This window comes from Aquarana catesbeiana, linkage group LG06, assembly GCF_042186555.1.
Source record: "Aquarana catesbeiana isolate 2022-GZ linkage group LG06, ASM4218655v1, whole genome shotgun sequence".
Taxonomy (NCBI): domain Eukaryota; kingdom Metazoa; phylum Chordata; class Amphibia; order Anura; family Ranidae; genus Aquarana; species Aquarana catesbeiana.
The window spans coordinates 82,251,447-82,269,562 of record NC_133329.1 but is presented as its reverse complement, the minus strand read 5'-3'; the positions used below and the strand labels follow the sequence as shown (position 1 = coordinate 82,269,562).

At 45.0% G+C, this 18,116-nt stretch overlaps 1 protein-coding gene across 3 annotated transcripts in view; it reads right to left on the bottom strand.

Annotated features, from left to right (window-relative positions):
* Positions 1–2,891: 2,891 nt before the first annotated feature.
* The window catches only part of MPRIP (myosin phosphatase Rho interacting protein), a gene marked incomplete in the record, with an annotated part of 237,778 nt that continues 222,553 nt past the window's right edge, over positions 2,892–18,116 (bottom strand). For 2 of the 3 annotated variants that reach the window (XM_073636315.1, XM_073636316.1), the window contains 7 exon segments: positions 2,892–3,872; positions 10,208–10,269; positions 12,669–12,754; positions 12,902–13,064; positions 14,025–14,111; positions 15,614–15,721; positions 15,816–15,975. In XM_073636315.1, coding sequence (XP_073492416.1) covers positions 10,237–10,269; positions 12,669–12,754; positions 12,902–13,064; positions 14,025–14,111; positions 15,614–15,721; positions 15,816–15,975 — 637 coding nt within the window. 3 annotated transcript variants of the gene reach the window in all.

Here is an 18,116-nt window from a genome sequence, read left to right as displayed (position 1 = left end):
GTGGAGGGGATCACTGCGCTCCTATCCAGCCCGTTGTCAAAAAGTTAGAAGCAGCCTCAGCCTAGATGTCCCTGCAGAACCACCCCAGTTGACACGTTTTGGCCCCATGTCAAAGCCCTGGTGGGAGGGGTGAAATGCATCAGGGTGTGGTTTGCCAAAGACATCTAGGCTGAGGCCACTTCTAACCTGACAACATTTGCTGGATGGGACAGCGGCGATCCTCTTCACACACACACACGATTTACTTTTTGGATTAGTTAATGGATGCCAGCACGCCGTTTCCTTGAGAATCTGTGGAAAAAGCTCTTTTTCTGCTTACGAGTGGCGCCATAAGAACCATCTTTTGATGTATTCCAGTGAAATAAAGTGGGAATACAGCACTTGGCGTTTGGGTAGAACAGGGGTTAGGGCCAGAAACGAGGGGACCTTTCATCAGCAAGAGCATAGCAATTCAAATCTGAGAGGTTTTAACTCTTCCCCATTTTATCAAAATTTTTTTTTTTTTGCAATATTTAAATGGTAAAATCTTGAACTAGAGTAGAAGGTAGTTGATTCCAAACAGACACCTTAAGCCTAATTCACAGTGTGACCGATAGTCATCACCCTCTAAACGCTCCACTCCCCATCACATCCATCGTCCGACATACTGTCACCACATCACACATTACAGTGACACGCAAGGAACTTGCATTGCACCTACAATAAAACACTTGTATAGACTTCCTTCACGTTCCTCCAGCACGCTCCGGGTTTGAAGACACAATACGCCTGTCCTCCTTCAATCCCAGCTTTTGATATTTTGAGTACTAGAGGAAATCTCTCCGATTGCTGCAGAAACCAGAACAAAATCTGACGGTATCAGCCATCTATCACTGCAGACAAAACATTTATAAAACACTTTCTTCGTCAACAAAAATATAAAACAATACTTGCACTTTCTGAAAACAAAACGTCAAACAAATAATTCCCAACTTATCTTTACGTTACGAGCCAGACGTTGCCACGACATAACGCGTTTCGCAATAGAACACCTTCCACGTCTTTCCAATGATCTCCAAAAGGACACTTCTAGGGTACTCATAACTCTTCCTACAGGTCCTGCCAACACTATTCTTGCTCACCGAAACTAAAATTTTACAAGCAGCAGTGGAAATTTATCTTCTGCGCTGTTCAAATGTTTCAAAGAATGAAGCTTATCCATTAGCTACAACTATGTACATCAAGTCAGTAAGGGATGGGCTGCATCCAAGTGACAGTTGATTCAGCTACCAGATCATACGGGGCAGATAGGCTACAGTGTTCAGCCCACAAAATGACCCGTGCCAGACCCAATATAATAATGGAGCGTTGCCTGTAGTAACCAGGGGTGTCTAGTGGTACCATGCTCCAGCATTTATACAGGCCTGCAATGTCTTGCCAATTGATACAACGGCACAGGGGGGAAAAAAAAAAAGCATGCAGAGTGACCTCAAAGGTGGAAAAAGCCCTCCTAATCACCAGTCACTCCAACACAATAAAAACTGGAAACGAAATATAAAGAAATGAACCTACAATAAAGGGATCTGCCTCCGCAGGACAAGCTTTCGAGTTTCTATACGATACTCCTCAGCAGCTAGGAAAGAAAAGAAATATTGCACTTTTAAACACTGGTGCCCCGTGACACAAAGCTTAGAGCTGCAGCCTGAACAGAATGTATTGAATGATGGCATATACTATATATTTACATTAAAGAGCACCGGTCACAATTGGGCTGAAGATTGATCCTATTGCCCACTTACTTAGCCTTGCTTTGACTCATAGGAGGGCAGTTCCAGAGGGGCCTTATGCTGACAACACATGCTGTCTGAGTAAGCTTAACAATATCGGATATCCAATAGGTGTTTACGGTACTCCTAACTGTGCGGCTTTCTTATTTGATATAGATATGCGCATTGCTTGACGCAGAAACTTGATGCTAGCAAGATCCTGCATAAAATGCTGCTGCTTAGGGCCGACATATAAATATCAACAATGTTTAGTTGGCTGGCAAGGTCAAGCCCTTATAAAGCGAGCCATATATGGATGGATTTTCTTTCCCTTCACCATGGGTGGGAGGAAAAAAACTGCTCTATTCCCCTCCCCTGCCCCATCAACACAATCAGCGTTTTGAGGGAATGCCTCCAAAAGCGCTATTGCATTCTAACGACAGGGGGGCTCAGGGAGCATTCCCAGCTAACAGAATACGATTACTGCTAGCAGCTATAGCCACCCGCAGTAACTATATGTGGAAACCCAGCAGGCTGGTTGTACCCAAGTCGATTGATGGAACGACTTGGGTACAAGCCCGTCCATACATGGATCGAAATGCGCCTGGTTCAGCAGGGACCAGATGAATTTTGATCCATGTATGGGTAAACTTGCACCCAAGTCAGGATCAATCAACTTGGGTACAACAAGCCCGTCAGATTTTCTGCATAAAATTACGTCTGGAGTTTAATCCATGTATGGCTGGTTTAAGTCTGCACTTTATATTTTAAAGATGAATGTTGCAATTCTTCTCCAGGCATAGTCTTGGCTTGCTCTTTGTGAACATTTAGGCCTAAAAGGGAAAATATTCAGACTTTTCTGGCCTATGATAAATGGTGGGAAGCACCCAAGCAATCACTCCTGACATTCTTAAAGGAAGCCAACATTAATATTCAAGAGTAGGGAAAGGAAATCCTAAAAGTCGCAGATTACAGCAAACCCTGTAATGAGGTGTATGACAGCCTCAGCCCAGCTCCAACTAGGCCACGCCCACCAATTCGTTTCACTCCACCCCAGAGCTTAATCTTGGCGGGTGCAGTGAAATGCATTGGGGGCGTGGCCTGGTTGGAGCCCAGGCTGAGGCTGTCATACACCACCTTACAGGGTTTTGCTGTGATCTGCGACTTTTAGGACTTCCTTTCCCTTCTAGATCTTTTGAGCTGGGACGCACTCTGTCCTTGTCAGCACTCCTAGCGGTTTGTCACGCAGGAGGACTTGGTGGAGCCTTGATCGGCACCTGTCATTTTTGTTGTGGGTCACAATAAATATTCAAGAGCCTGCATCCATCACACAAAAAAGGCCTCCTCTTACAGTAGGTTCACATCAAAGAGGGCCAGTTGACACTACTTTCAATACCTGCAACCTGAATTACCTCAAGCCATTTTTACGATTACATGGCAAGACAAAGAGCTGGACATGGTTCTATCTCAAGGGCAATAGCCACTTTGCTACATTTTATTGGAGAAATTCATCTCCCCCTATAATGTACACATACTTCACATGCACATACATATATATATATAAATAACTACAGACATTTGTGGGGGGAGCAAGAGTCCTTATTACCCAACAAAGCAGCCCTGTCAAATGTGCAATTTGTGGTTCAGTTCCTCCCGGTACAGCACCACCGCATGTTGAGAGTCCGTGCACGTCCCAGCGTCTTCACACCTGATAGCTTATTGTTCGGCAGACGTGCCTTAATACTGACTGCGAATTAAAGCTCTGACAAGATGGCAGAGGAGAGAAGAGTGTGCCCCATCGTAGAGCAAAAAGGAAGGAAGGAAAAATAAAAACAGACATTAAGAGCTGGAGAGGTACCCACAGGAATCAACCATTTCAACACCTGAACGGCCGGCCTTGCACATTTCCAAGAGCCCAAAATGACGTGAAAAAGAAAAAAAAAAAAAAAAAGAAAAGCTGCACATCAGAGTCCCCTGAAGCCTGATGGATCCGGGGGGAAAGGCGGCTTATGTCTGCTCCAAGCCCTGGGGACACGCAGCAGAAATCGGGAGGTGTTAGTGTTTCTTATAGTCCTGGGATTCAAAGATTTTGAGTCGCTCCTGGACCGTCAGCCCCTCCTTCAGGCTCTGTGAGGAAAAAAGAGATAGACCATGGGTGAGATGAGAAGAACTGGATTGCTGGACATAAATACAGGATGTGATTTACACACTACACGGACAGAGATTAGTGATGCATGCTGAAGACGGACAGGAGTGACTTGGTGGGTGAGAGTCACACATGACAGGTTGGTGAGAGGAACCAGAGTGAATGACCACAATGTAAAGACCAGAGAGGAGGGGGAGCCACAAAATGGGAAGATTACGGATGTATGTCAACTACAGCTATGTGTGACTATTGGATAGATTACATAAAACATCATGAGCTGTAAGCTCACCTAATTCTACCCCCCTGGTATTATCTGCTCCTTATCTACGCCTCAACTATAGTAGTCAATGTGCTGCGATATTACTGAACAAAAGACCTAATCTGAAACAGACCACCAAGGCAGCTGGAAATTTCCCTTCTAGGTAACGTAGAATTAAAGGCTTTTTTTATTGTGGATAAAGAATGGAGAGTTATAACTTGTCAAGTTTTTCTTATTGCCACTTTCTGTCCTTTAGAGCAGTGGTCTCCAAACTGGAGCCGGATGTGGCCCTTTGCCTGCCTTTATCTGGCCCTTGGGGCACTATTCTACCAACTGACACCAATGACGAAGCACCATTCCCCCTACTAACGCCATCAATGGGACACTATTTTTCTCATTGATATCAACAATGAGGCACTATTCCTCCCATTAGAACCAATAATGGGGCACTGGTATTGGGGAATTTCCTACTCCCACCAGCCCCCTTAAAGCCTGAAGGACCCTAAACTGGCCCCTTGCTTAGAAAGTTTGTAGACCCCCCAGCTTTAGACAAAACAGGAAACTAGAGGAAATTCCTAGCAGTCACCAGAACTAGTGTGCCCACTGGAAGATTTCCCCTCTATTACTGTTCTGGGGACAACCTACAATTTGGGATTTTCTGTTAGTTTTGACGATAACTGTAAATCTGACAAATGAGATGAATTGCCTTAACAAGAGCAGAGAAGGCAACAAAAACCTTCACAGATGTTCTAATACCTTTCCAAATCTAAAAAAAATAATAAAAAAAATAAAAATAAAAGGTTTTGCTTTTGGTTATACTTTAAAAGCCTGCCTATGCAAAACCCCTTGCAGATGGAGCGGACACTGCCAAGCGGATCCGCCTGCTCAACGAGGGAACTGTCCGCTGATCCCCACTGAGCAGGCGGATGACAGGTCTGTGTCAGCTCCACTATGCAGAGTGGTCACGGACACAGCCCACTCTGCTCTATGGGGCATCGGACCCATGATCCCCATCCATCTGTTTTTAGAGGGCTGGATTGGTTCGGATGCCGGAACTCAATAGAGAGCTATGGATGGTCTGATTGGGTCCACCTGAAAAACTGACAGGCAGACCCGATCGGTCCATCAGTGTGAAAGGGGCCTTAGGGATGTCTGTAGATAAAAACAAGCTGTTTAGATTTGGCCAAGGTTGAATAATGCCGTAGGCTATAGGTGTAGGCCATTTACATACCTCCTGAAGAAAGACTAGAATACTTCTAGGATGTTGCTAAGGGAAGCTTAGTCGTTAGTGCTCACCTTCACCATCACCCCTACAGAATGGACCCACCTCCCCACAGTTTCCCATCACTAGTAGCTTTCACCTCTCCTGCCCCCTGCTGGTGAAAGGTGAAGTTCTGACACTGGTTCTGTGTAAACCTGCTTTGTTGCAGGTCAGGTTCCAGCTCAAAGCAAAAAGGCAAAAGCAATGTTTGCTCTCATCTGTATCCAATGAACAAATCTGGAATCAATTTGTAGATGAATGGTATCATGCTATTGGGTCAGCTGATTAGGATGCAGATATAGTAGCTATACTATTGGCCAGTTCAGTGCAGTTAGTAAAAAAGAATAATAATCCATGTAGAGCAAACAAAAAATCCTCTTGGACTATATAGGGGAATTGTTTTATAGCTGTTGGCACTGGGTCATTGAACTCTACACAATGCTCAGAATTAGATGCTTATTGCATGTCTCCTAACCCAAGTTTTCCTCAAATTGAAATGGTTTACAAGGTTTAAAAACTTTGTAGTATTGGAATGCCCCCTGTACCGTGGTGACCACATGTTTTTTTTCCAGCTAAAATACTGTCAGTACTTGTAGTCAGAGTAGACTTAGCCAGGAAGTCCACAAGCATTACCTCCTGCCTCCCCGAGTCATCCTTCTCTAGACCCCCCTTCATGTCAGCCTTCCATAGACCCCCCTTCATGTCAACCTTCCATAGACCCCCCCCATTCGTGTCAACCTTCCATAGACCCCCCCCCTTCGTGTCAACCTTCCATAGACCCCCCCTTCGTGTCAACCTTCCATAGACCCCCCCCCTTCATGTCAACCTTCCATAGACCCCCCCCCTTCGTGTCAACCTTCCATAGACCCCCCCCCCTTCATGTCAACCTTCCATAGACCCCCCCCCTTCATGTCAACCTTCCATAGACCCCCCCCCCTTCATGTCAACCTTCCATAGACCCCCCCCTTCATGTCAACCTTCCATAGACCCCCCCCTTCATGTCAACCTTCCATAGACCCCCCCCCCCTTCATGTCAACCTTCCATAGACCCCCCCCTTCATGTCAACCTTCCATAGACCCCCCCCTTCATGTCAACCTTCCATAGACCCCCCCCTTCATGTCAACCTTCCATAGACCCCCCCCTTCATGTCAACCTTCCATAGACCCCCCTTCATGTCAACCTTCCATAGACCCCCCCTTCATGTCAACCTTCCATAGACCCCCCCTTCATGTCAACCTTCCATAGACCCCCCCTTCATGTCAACCTTCCATAGACCCCCCCTTCATGTCAACCTTCCATAGACCCCCCCTTCATGTCAACCTTCCATAGACCCCCCCCTTCATGTCAACCTTCCATAGACCCCCCCTTCATGTCATCCTTCCATAGACCCCCCTTCATGTCATCCTTCCATAGACCCCCCTTCATGTCATCCTTCCATAGACCCCCCTTCATGTCATCCTTCCATAGACCCCCCCTTCATGTCATCCTTCCATAGACCCCCCCTTCATGTCATCCTTCCATAGACCCCCCCCCCCCTTCATGTCATCCTTCCATAGACCCCCCCATTCATGTCATCCTTCCATAGACCCCCGCCTTCATGTCATCCTTCCATAGACCCCCCTTCATGTCATCCTTCCATAGACCCCCCTTCATGTCATCCTTCCATAGACCCCACTTCATGTCATCCTTCCATAGACCCCCCATCCTTACATAGACCCCCCTTCATGTCAACCGTCCATAGACCCCCCCCCCCCTTCATGTCATCCTTCCATAGACCCCCCTTTCATGTCATCTCTCCATAAACCCACCCCCCCTTCATGTCATCTATGTAAATGTTGACCATGTACTACAATGCATTCTCTAAAATCAGCCTGAAACTCTTACAAGCAGATCTCTATTCGTCAGGCTCCCTCTAGTGGATTCCAGCGATATCCAGGTGAGCTTATTTGATGTCTCATACATAAATCCTTACAGTGAGGATTTTCACTTGCAGGAATACATGTCCCTCTCTGAGAAAATACTGCCCTAGCTAACAGTTTATAAAGCTTCTATATAGATGAGCCATTTTGTCATGTCCACTATACACTACTTCACAATACAAAGGACAACATTGGAGGAGAATGATTCCTGTGCTTGGCATGGCCACACGTAAGGTGGTGACATCTTAGGTACAAAACAAAATGGGTGTGAAGACACCAGACTCACAAACCCTTATTAACATGAACCTGAGAAGATGTACAATGGATCTAAGGATAGGTACCTGTATTAGTGTACAAAACCCTGTGGAGCCCCTTGGAACCTCAGCCCATGCAGCACCTGAGGCATGAACTTCTTTCCAACTGGGATTAGGGTCAACCCTATATCGACACAAAGCCCTAAACCACACATAGATTATGCCATTTGGCAGGTATGTGGCAGAGGACATGGCTGAACACCAAAAATAGGGATAATTTGTGGTGCTGTGTATAGCCAGGGCTGAAAGCAGGAATAAAGCAGAACTAAACCCTCTTGATTGCTCCCATTGGCCGAATGAGAGGGGCGGACTGATGACATCACGCTCTCAGACTTGGCCAATCAGAGGCAGCTTTGTATTCATTCACAGAAAACAAAACTGCCTATGAATGACAGAGCGCCGCTCAACCACAATCTGTTTTGTTCCGGGTGTGACAAAGAAGTCCGTCTTACAGCCGGAACCCAGCACTGTGTACTGTATGGTGCTGAAGTTACATGCACTGCATAAAGTATTTAGAGACACTTAGTGAAGCAAATAGTTTGTTTGGGCCACCTTGGTCCAAACAAACTATTTAAAAGTGACATGAAACATGGACATCAGCTTTATATCAATAAATCACAAAGCAAACTTTTTTTTTCCTCTAGCCCAGGTTCACACTGCTGCAGTATTGAAATCGTGCAAGTTCAGCTGAACTCGCACAATTTCATTCCCGCATGTCAGTCTGACTTTGGGGGCGATTTCAGAGACATCTGTACGGGTTCCTACACAGATGTCTATTGAAAATCACAGATTGACACACTAGTGTGAATTAGCCCTAAAGAAAAATGTGATTTATTTTGTCCCTGGGGATTGGAGAGTGAGGGAAAAGAGAAATGTGTGCAGAGTTGGTGCACTCTCTCAGCATGTCAGCATTTATTGACATTGACGACTTAGTAGCCCATGTTCGGGGCACATAAAATCCTGTATGTCACAGTGGTCCTCAACCTTTTTGGCTCCAGGGACCGGTTTCATGGCGGCGTTCTGGGGGAGCATGGTGGATAGGTCGGGGGATGGGATATTCACGAAGTCTGTCCTCGGCCCCCTTCAAACCACAAGTCCCCTTTACAGTACTGTCCCCCCATTATATCAGTGTCCACAGCCCCCCCTTTAAAAGCAGTCCCACAGTGTCCTCGGTTCCCCTTCACATCACAGCCCCCCTTTAGATTACAGTGCCCTTTTACAGTGCAGTCCTCTTTACATTAATGTAATGGGGACTGCTCTGTAAAGGGGGCACTGTAATGTAAAGAGGGGTTGGAATGTAAAGGGGGCACTGTGATATAAAGGGGACTGCACTGTAAAGAGGGAAACTGTAATGTAAAGGGGACTGCACTGTAAAGGGGGGACTGTAATGTAAAGGGGCACTGTAATAGAACATTTACATTACAGTGCCCCTGCAACCTGCCCCCTTCCTCTACTTTCCTCTCTGCCTCCCCTGCTCAGGGCTCCTACCTGCAGGGCAGATGTTGTTAACAGTCCGTGTGCCCTCTCCCAGCTCATCCGCCCGCCAGCCCAGCCGATGACATGCAGGGCAGTAGGAGCTCTCCATTCCGATCTGCAGCTCCTTCCGCCCCCTGCCCGGCTTATAGGATGACGTTTTCGGCCGGGCGGGTGGAGGAGCCTGGAAAGGACACACGGGCATGGCCGCACAACAGGAGAGCACGGGCGCTCATCCCCTGCTGTGCGGCCTGATCAGCAACAGGCCACCGGCACTGGTCTGTGGCCCGGGGGTTGGGGACCCTTGTTGTTTGACACCCAGCAAAAGGTTTACAAGGATAACCTATTTTCACTCTCTCCTTTCTATAACCCACAGGATGTGATGTCACATGAAGTCTTGCAAAATGCAGTGCATTTTAACACGTGGTAAAACATGCAACAACGCATGTCAAATTGCACATAAATTGGATGGAAATGTACATCCCTTTTCCCTGCATTTTATCACAAGTCAGTGTGAATTCAGCCTAAGCGGGCAACGTAGTCATCTGCAATTATTACAGGGAATATCTGACATCCAGATTAAGTCCAGAGTTATTCACTTACCCCAGATATGCCCCCTCCTTGTTTTTTCATACTAATAGTAGATCTAAATCAACTGAGGAATCCAAAGAGACCCAATACCATCCCTATAAACAGTCAAGTTTATCTGGAACAAACTAAGCCGATTCTAAGTGCCCCTATGGTGTATTTTCACTTTTTTGTGTACCTTGCATTACGGTATTTTGTGGCAACAAATTCGTAACTAAATTTTGCCACTTTTTCTTTTTTTTTAACAAAATGAAAAGACAAAAAAGTTCCAGTAGTCACAACTTTCCTTCTAGACTATCCTTTAAATGTGAGAATAATAATAGTTGATTGTAAGGATGAACAGCAACCAGGAAATGGTGGCCCCAAATCACCCCGCTGTGTATGGTGAGTTCTGTCATCTAAAAGATTGTGGCTGTGAGAGAGGGACAAGGCTGGAACGGCAGCACTTGGGATGGAGAGAAAGTTCTGCATGCACAGTTTGTTGGCCTTGGTTTTACCTACATGTCAGGGAACCTGGTACGTGGAACTTGTCAGTTATCCCATGAGACCTGCTCAATTACGGACTGCCAGGGACAAAGGGACACACAGACACAGACAGACAAAGAAAGCACGTGAATTCCTGGGTGATCGTGCTGAAACCCCAATCCCATCACCCACCAATAACACTGATACAAAAGTGCAGGCAACTTCCTGCATAACCCAAACTGCCTGCTGGGTGTGTGTGTGTGGGGTGGGGGGGGGGGGGGAGGAGAGGCATCAATCACATACTTACTAACAAGTTTATGATCTATACGGGGTGACCAACTGGAGAAATAAAATCACAAGGCTCAGGCAGGGAAAAGGGTGTCACAAATTAAAATCATCTTTACATGGTCAATCTTTACAAATTACAGCGGGTGAAAGAAGTATTGAACAAGTCACCATTTTTCTTGGTTAATATATTTCTAAAGGTGCTATTGACATGACATGTCGGCAACAACCCATGCAATCCATACATACAAAGAAACCAAAACAAATAAGTTCAGAAATTAAGTTATGTGTAATACAATGGAATGACACAGGGAAAAAGTATCGAACACATGAAAAAAAGGGAGGTGCAAAAAGGCATGGAAAGCCAAGACACTAACAGTAATTAAAAAACAATCCTGCCCCTTGTCAGTGTAAATTAATAACAGCTGGTTCAGTCTCAACCGCTGGCCTATAAAAAGGTGTCTCATTACCAAGGTGTCACACAAACAGTTCATGATGGGTAAAAGGAAAGAGCTCTCTCAAGACCTTCGCAACCTCATTGTTGTAAAATATACTGATGGCATTGGTTACAGAAGGATTTCTATAAACGTCAGAATGTTCCAGTGAGCACTGTTGGGGCCATAATCCGGAAGCGAAAAGAACATAATTTCACCATAAACCGGCCACGACCAGGTGCCCCTCTCGCAATATTTCTGACAGAGGTGTAAAAAAAGTATCAGAAGAGTTGTCTAAGAGCCAAGGACCACGTGTGGTGAGCTTCAGAACGACCTGCAATTAGCAGATACAATGGTTTCAAAGACTCAAGTAAAAGCATGTTGAAGTAAAAGCATGTTGAAGCTCATATAAAGTTTGCTGCGCAACATTTAGACAAACCTGTGAAACACTGGGAGAATATAGACTGGTCAGAGGAGACCAAAACTGAACTCTTTGGATGCCATAATACACACCATGTTTGGAGGCCACATGGTACATCACCCCCAAAAAACACCCCAATACCAACAGTGAAGTTTGGAGGTGGGAACATCATGGTGTGGGCGGGGCTGTTTTTCAGCATACGGTACTGGCAAACTTCATCATTGAAGGAAGGATGAATGGAAAAATGTACCAAGACATTCTTGATAAAAATTTGCTGCCATCTACCAGGATGATGAACAAGGGTGGACATTTCAGTAAGACAATGATCCCAAACAAAGCCAAGGAAATTCTCAATTGGTTTCAAAAGAAAGAAAATAAAGCTGCTAGAATGGCCCAGCCGATGACCTGACTTGAATCCAATAGAGAATCTATGGAAAGAACTAAAGATCAGAGTTCATAGAAGAGGCCCACGGAACTTTCAAGATTTGAAGACTGCTTGTGTGGAAGAAGGGGCCAAAATCACACCTGAGCAATGCATGTGACTAGTTTCTTCCATACAGGAGGAGTCTTGAAGCTGTCATTCCCAACAAAGGATTTTGTACCAAGTATTAAATACATTTTAGTTAGTGTGTTCAATACTTTTTCCCTGTGTCATTCCATTTTATTACACATTAATTTCTGAACTTCTATGGATGGATGGATGGATGGATGGATGGATTACATGGGTTGTTACCGACATGTGGTGAAAATTTCATGTCAAGAGCACCTTTAGAAATATCTACCTAGAAAAATGGTGACGTGTTCAATACTTATTTTACCCGCGGTATATTATTTAGATAGTGTACAGGCTTTGGATCATAAATCCGGTAGCTGGAAGGCTGGCTGTCTATTAAGGAAGCCTTCGTCACCTGTGTTCACCACCTCTGAAGAATGTATAGAGAACTCAATTATCTCATTATTTGCTGACACTTTGTTGAATGCTAGACACGCCGGGTCCTTCTTGCCGTAGTTGAAGAGTCCCAGCTTTCAGCAAAGAGTCAGCAGGTGTTGACGCCTAGAAAAGTTGCACATTTAGATCTCAAGATGTGATAAACAGGAGCCTCACTGAATCATACACACATTCAGATCCTACTGCACTCGGGGGCAATCATCAGATGCTGGCCAGGAAATCCACATGATTGGAAAAGGAACAAATTTCCCCCCAGTCATGCATTTCCACCAATGGCACCTCCTGGCTGGTTTTAAGGATGTTTTCCCCCAGATCCTCAGCATCATCCTCAAAAAAAAAAAAATGTATCTAGAACCCTCCCAGCACAGAACTATCAACTTCTAAATGGCACTCCTTATCTCTGCCTACCTTGGACCTGATATTCCGCAGCTGTCTGTTAATGCTGGACCTGTCATTCTTCAGGAAATCTGGATTGCTCTTAGATTTCATGATATCTGCAGCATAAAAATCATGTTTTGTCATGTCAGGGCAGTTTATGAAAATGAAATGAATGTACTGTTGCTATGAATTAGTGACAATCGGAGAGGCAAAGCGCTCAAATCCTTGCCTTGACAGCAGCAGCGGTCTTGAGATTGACTCACCGTATCCAGACACCGATGCCGTCTCTGGGGTTTTCTCCCCCAACATCTCGGTGGCTGTTTTCAGCTGCTCCTTCAGCCGGGTGATGTCACATTCGGCCTTGGCCTTGACGTTGCTCAGCTCTGTGTAGATGTCTTTGTACTTGTCGCTGGCGTACTTCTTGTCCTTGAAGGGAGAAGAATGCAAATGGCACTGTAACCAATATGAACTGTTATTGTAGAAGAATAATTAGACTGCACTATGGAAGGGACGGTAAAGAGTATGTGTTGGCCACAGCAACCAAATTCTAGCAATTTGTTTTTGGGAGCAGTGTTACAATTAACCACTTGACCTCCAGAATATTTACCCCTCTTCCTGACCAGGCCATTTTTGCTTTTTGGCACTGCATTACTTTAACTGACAATTGTGCAGTCATACAACACTGTATACAAACGAAATTTATATAATTTTTTCACATAAAACAGAGCTTTCTTTTTGTGGTATTTGATCACCGCTGTCACTAATGTCGCTTGTCACACTAATACAGTGATAATACTGCACATTGGCACTGAACTAAGACACTGGGTGTTTTTTTATCGTTTAAATAATGGGCCTCATATATATCTGCTGAAAATAGAATTTATTGGTGTTAAGATATACTTTGTGATACGCATGCAACTAAAATGTGTTTGTTTATATGTATAAAAAAAATTGTTGAAAAAATAAAATACAGAATAAAAAAAAGAAGACACTGGGTGGGAAGAAGTTAATATCTAGGAGCAATCAAGGGGTTAACTGTGTGCCTAACAAGTGTATGGTGCGCTGCTTTTACTTACTAATCTGGCGTTTTTTTTTCTCCCTGCTTTTGAAGGAGAAGAAACAGCCAGATCGCTGTTCACAGAACTCTGTGTGTGATTGGTCACAGCTAATTAGCAGGTTTTAGCCAAAATCTGCTGCTAAACTTGTGCTGTGTGCAATCAAAGCACAGGTCAGCAGGGGGCATGTGCATGTGTGCCCCAAACCCAGAAGCAAGCCAGTGTGTAAGCTGTCAGAAAGAGGTTAAAACCGTACAGCATTTACACCCTGTATGAGCCAATGCCACCTGCTTTGTCATAAAAGTGTAAAATAATAGTGAAAAATTCTTACCCTTAGAGCTGTCTGCAGCTCATCTTTCAGGGAGCTGATCTCCTGTTTTTGGTACTGGATCTCTGACTCTTTCACCCGGAGAAGGACCTGCACGAGGAAGCAAAAATTACACATTGCACCAGTGCCTCCCTTACAGCATACGACAAAAATTGCTTTCACCATAAAATTGTACTTTTCCAGGAAAATAGTAAAACGCAGTTATAAATTCATTTGAAAATCTTGTGCAGAGGGTAAATACCAAGATTTAGATGTAAAACCTTGGAGGATCCATCTTGTTATTACTAGATGCTGTATACAGTACATGGCCAAATGCTCATGGACATATGATATTCATACCCATCATATAGTCAACATTCTGTGAAGAACTCTCCAAAGGATGGAGTTCAGGTGTTTCCTGTAAAGGGTACGGTTAATACTACAGCACACACAGACATTTTGGACAATGCACTAGCATGACTATGCCCCTGTGCTCATTAAAGAGATGGTGTGGCCAGCTTGGTGTGGAGAAATTTGGAACAGAGCCCCGACCTCAACCCTAAAAAAACACTTATGCCGTTGTACACACGACCGGACTTTGACAGCAAAAGTCTGATGGAATGAATCCGCCAGACAATTCGATCGTGTTTGGGCTTCATCGGACCTTTGCTGTCGAAAAATCAGACGGACTTTAGAAATAGAACATGTTTCAAATCTTTCCGACGGACTCGAGTCCGGTTGAAAAATCCGTTCGTCTGTATGCTAGTCCGACGGACGAACAACGACGCAAGGGCAGCTATTGGCTACTGGCTATGAACTTCCTTATTCTAGTCTGGTTGTACGTCATCACATTCGAATCAGTCGGACTTTGGTGTGATCGTGTGTAGGCATGTCCGTTTCGTTGGAACTCCGTCAAAAAGTCCTTCGGAGTTCAGTCCGTCGAAAGTCCGCTCGCGCGTACACGGCATTAGAGTGAATTGGAATGCTGATTGCGAGACAACTCTTATCATCCAACATCAGTACCTGACCTCACAAATGTTCTATTGCAGTGGGCCTCAAACTCCCCGGCACCAGGGACTGGTGTCAGCAACACCAACCTCTTGACGGGGGGGTCAACCTGTCACCTCTGGAGGGTGTTGGCGTACGGAGCCATCATCTCCAGGCTGGCTCTCCTTCCTCCTCCCCTTATTCTCCGTAGGTAAGGTCACCACAGAGAGAGAAGGGAGTATTGATGCTAGAAGGGGAGTGGGCAACCTCTGGTGGTGGGAGGGTGGCAGTGCAGGTTGTGCTGGCTAGCTCGCACCAGTCCACGGCTTGGGGGTTCCCTGTTCTATTGGATAATTAGATACAAAATTGCCAAAGCCCTCCTCCCAGGAGAATGGAGGCTATTATAGGTGCAGAGGCATGGGATGGACTCCAAACTAACGCCCATGGTTTCTGAAATGATAGGTTCAACAAGCTCATAAGTATGATGGTCAGATGTCCATAAACAATTGGCCATATAGTGATTGAACAAAATGTGTGCAATTGTGTAAAGTGTACCTGTCACCTACTATAGAGGAAGTCCATAGCTGTCTTGAGTTATGACCAAATGGAAAATAAAATTCTTTTACCTCAAGTTCATAAACATCCTTCCCCTGGGTTAGGGGTGATACCTCCCCATCTCCTGTTACCAGGTTTCTTAGTCGTGTTATCTCACTGGCCAGGCGGTTATTCAACTCCTACAATGTAATGAAAGAGAATCAGAAATAAAAGAGTTTCAACCCTAAAGGCTGTTACACGATCAACTGTACCAGACTGAAACATTCAAGACACCTGGTTGTGTGCATTCAGCTCTTGGTTCTCTCGCTGACACTGGCGCAAAGCTTGGCGTTCTGCCTCCAGCGCCTGAGCGAGGTGGGCGTTCTCCAGACATTTCTGAGAATATTGCTCTGAGAGGACCTCCAGCTCTCTCTGCACAGACTGCAGCTCTTCCCTGTCGAAGAATCAGGGGAAACATTCAACTTTACATGACAACTACACTGCACACAAAACAAAACGTATTTCTAAAAACATCCACAGGAGTACAACTGGAATCCCATCTTGTCATTTCTCTGGTGCAGCTTACAAGACAACACACTGGCAGTTAAAAGGCAACACATCATTTTTTATCTCCTTAAAGCGAAGCTCCAGGTTCCTCCCCAAAAAATGTAAAAAAATCAGCAACTACAAATTCTGTAGCTTACCTACAGTATTACACTTACCTGCCTCTGGATCCAGCAGTGTCCTCACCCAAGCCAGTTCTTCAATTGGCTTCAGGTGCAGGCACCAGCATCGGAAGTAAGGGAAACAGAAGTAAAGCCTTGCAGCTTCACAGCCGGCTTCCTACTGCACATGCTCCTTGTGAATGGTCTCATAGTCTTCTGAGACCTGTGATGTGTCAAAACCAGGTACCCACTCCCCCACAAAAAGTGCCAAATATGGCAGTGGAGTGGGGAAGGGTGGAAACAAGCAGAGCGTCCGCCCCTTTTGGGTGTATCTCCGCTTTAAAGTAAAACTGGGACCAGGCTATAACATTCAAATATGTCTTAACAAAACTTTAAAACAATATTTTCTTTAATGTACCCTTCAAAGGTTACAATGTCCCACCAGAGACTTTTCCATATGATTTACAAGCTTCCCGAGCATGCTTTCTTACTTCATGCGTTACGTCACAGTCACGTGACTTTGTCAGAGGAAAGAGCCAGGTAGAAGGCATGTATGTACAGTATTTGATCCAATTGACCGTGGCCATTTTGTTAAAGCCAACATCAGCAGCCATCTTTACTAGGGTAAGGGCATAAATAACAAGTGGCAGCCATATTACAAGTGATAAACAACTACAATGACCATTTTATTGAAGTCCTATCGAGCCATATAAACAATGACGATGGATGGTGGCAGTGCTTCAAAAACAAGTGTAGAACTGAAGCAGCGTTCGTAAAAAGGAAGAAACGCAGGGAATACTCATTGCAAAAATGGGGACAGTAGTAGAATGACAAGGTACACTAAATGGTCACCATAAACACACAATACTGGATAATACCACTTGGATAAAAAAAACATTAAAGGGAATGCTATTGATCAAATAATAATATAAAGAACTGGGACCCAGAATCAAGATTGAAATAAAATTTTTTACAGTTATCAGGTTAGAGTTACAGAAGAGGTCTAGTGCTAGAATTATTGCTCTCGATTGCGGCGATACCTCACATGTGTGATTTAAACACCATTTACATATGTGGGCGCGACTTCCGTATGCGTTTTCTTTGCTGCGTGAGCTTGCGGGGACGGGGGCGCTTTAAAAAAAAAATTTTTTTTCTTATTTATTTTTATATTAATAAATTTGCACTTCAAAGTATTCAGATCGCTGTTTCCGGCTTTGTGTCAGTCTATCCCTAGCCGCCGGAAGTGGCGAATTGTCGATCGGGTCTCCCGGGGGGCCGGGAGGCACGTTCAGAGCGGCGGGAGGCGGCAGGAGGGGGGGTTAGTCCCCTCCTGCTCCTCCGGGATAACAGCCACATTGCTTGTTATCTCTGAACAGCCGATCGCCGGCTCTAAAAAACGGTACTCGGATGATGCTTGCAGCTGCAGGCATCATCCCGGTATAACCCCCGAAAGCCAAGGCCGCACATCTGCGTACGCTCGGCGGGAAGGGAATAACAGTGTAAATTTGCTGTCCCCTAAAAATAACTTATCTCAAGTGAAAATGTCCAAATTGGGCCCAATTAGCCATTTTCCCTCCCCGGTGTCATGTTACTCGTTAGTGTTACAAGGTCTCAGGTGTGAATGGGGAGCAGGTGTGTTAAATTTGGTATTATCGCTCTCATCCTCTCATACTGGTCACTGGAAGTTCAACATGGCACCTCATGGCAAAAAACTCTGAGGATCTGAAAAAAAGAATTGTTGCTCTACATAAAGATGGCCTAGGCTATAAGAAGATTGCCAAGACCCTGAAACTAAGCTGCAGCACGGTGGCCAAGACCACACAGCGGTTTAACAGGACAGGTTCCACTCAGAACAGGCCTCGCCATGGTTGACCAAAGAAGTTCAGTGCACATACTCAGCGTCATATCCAGAGGTTGTCTTTGGGAAATA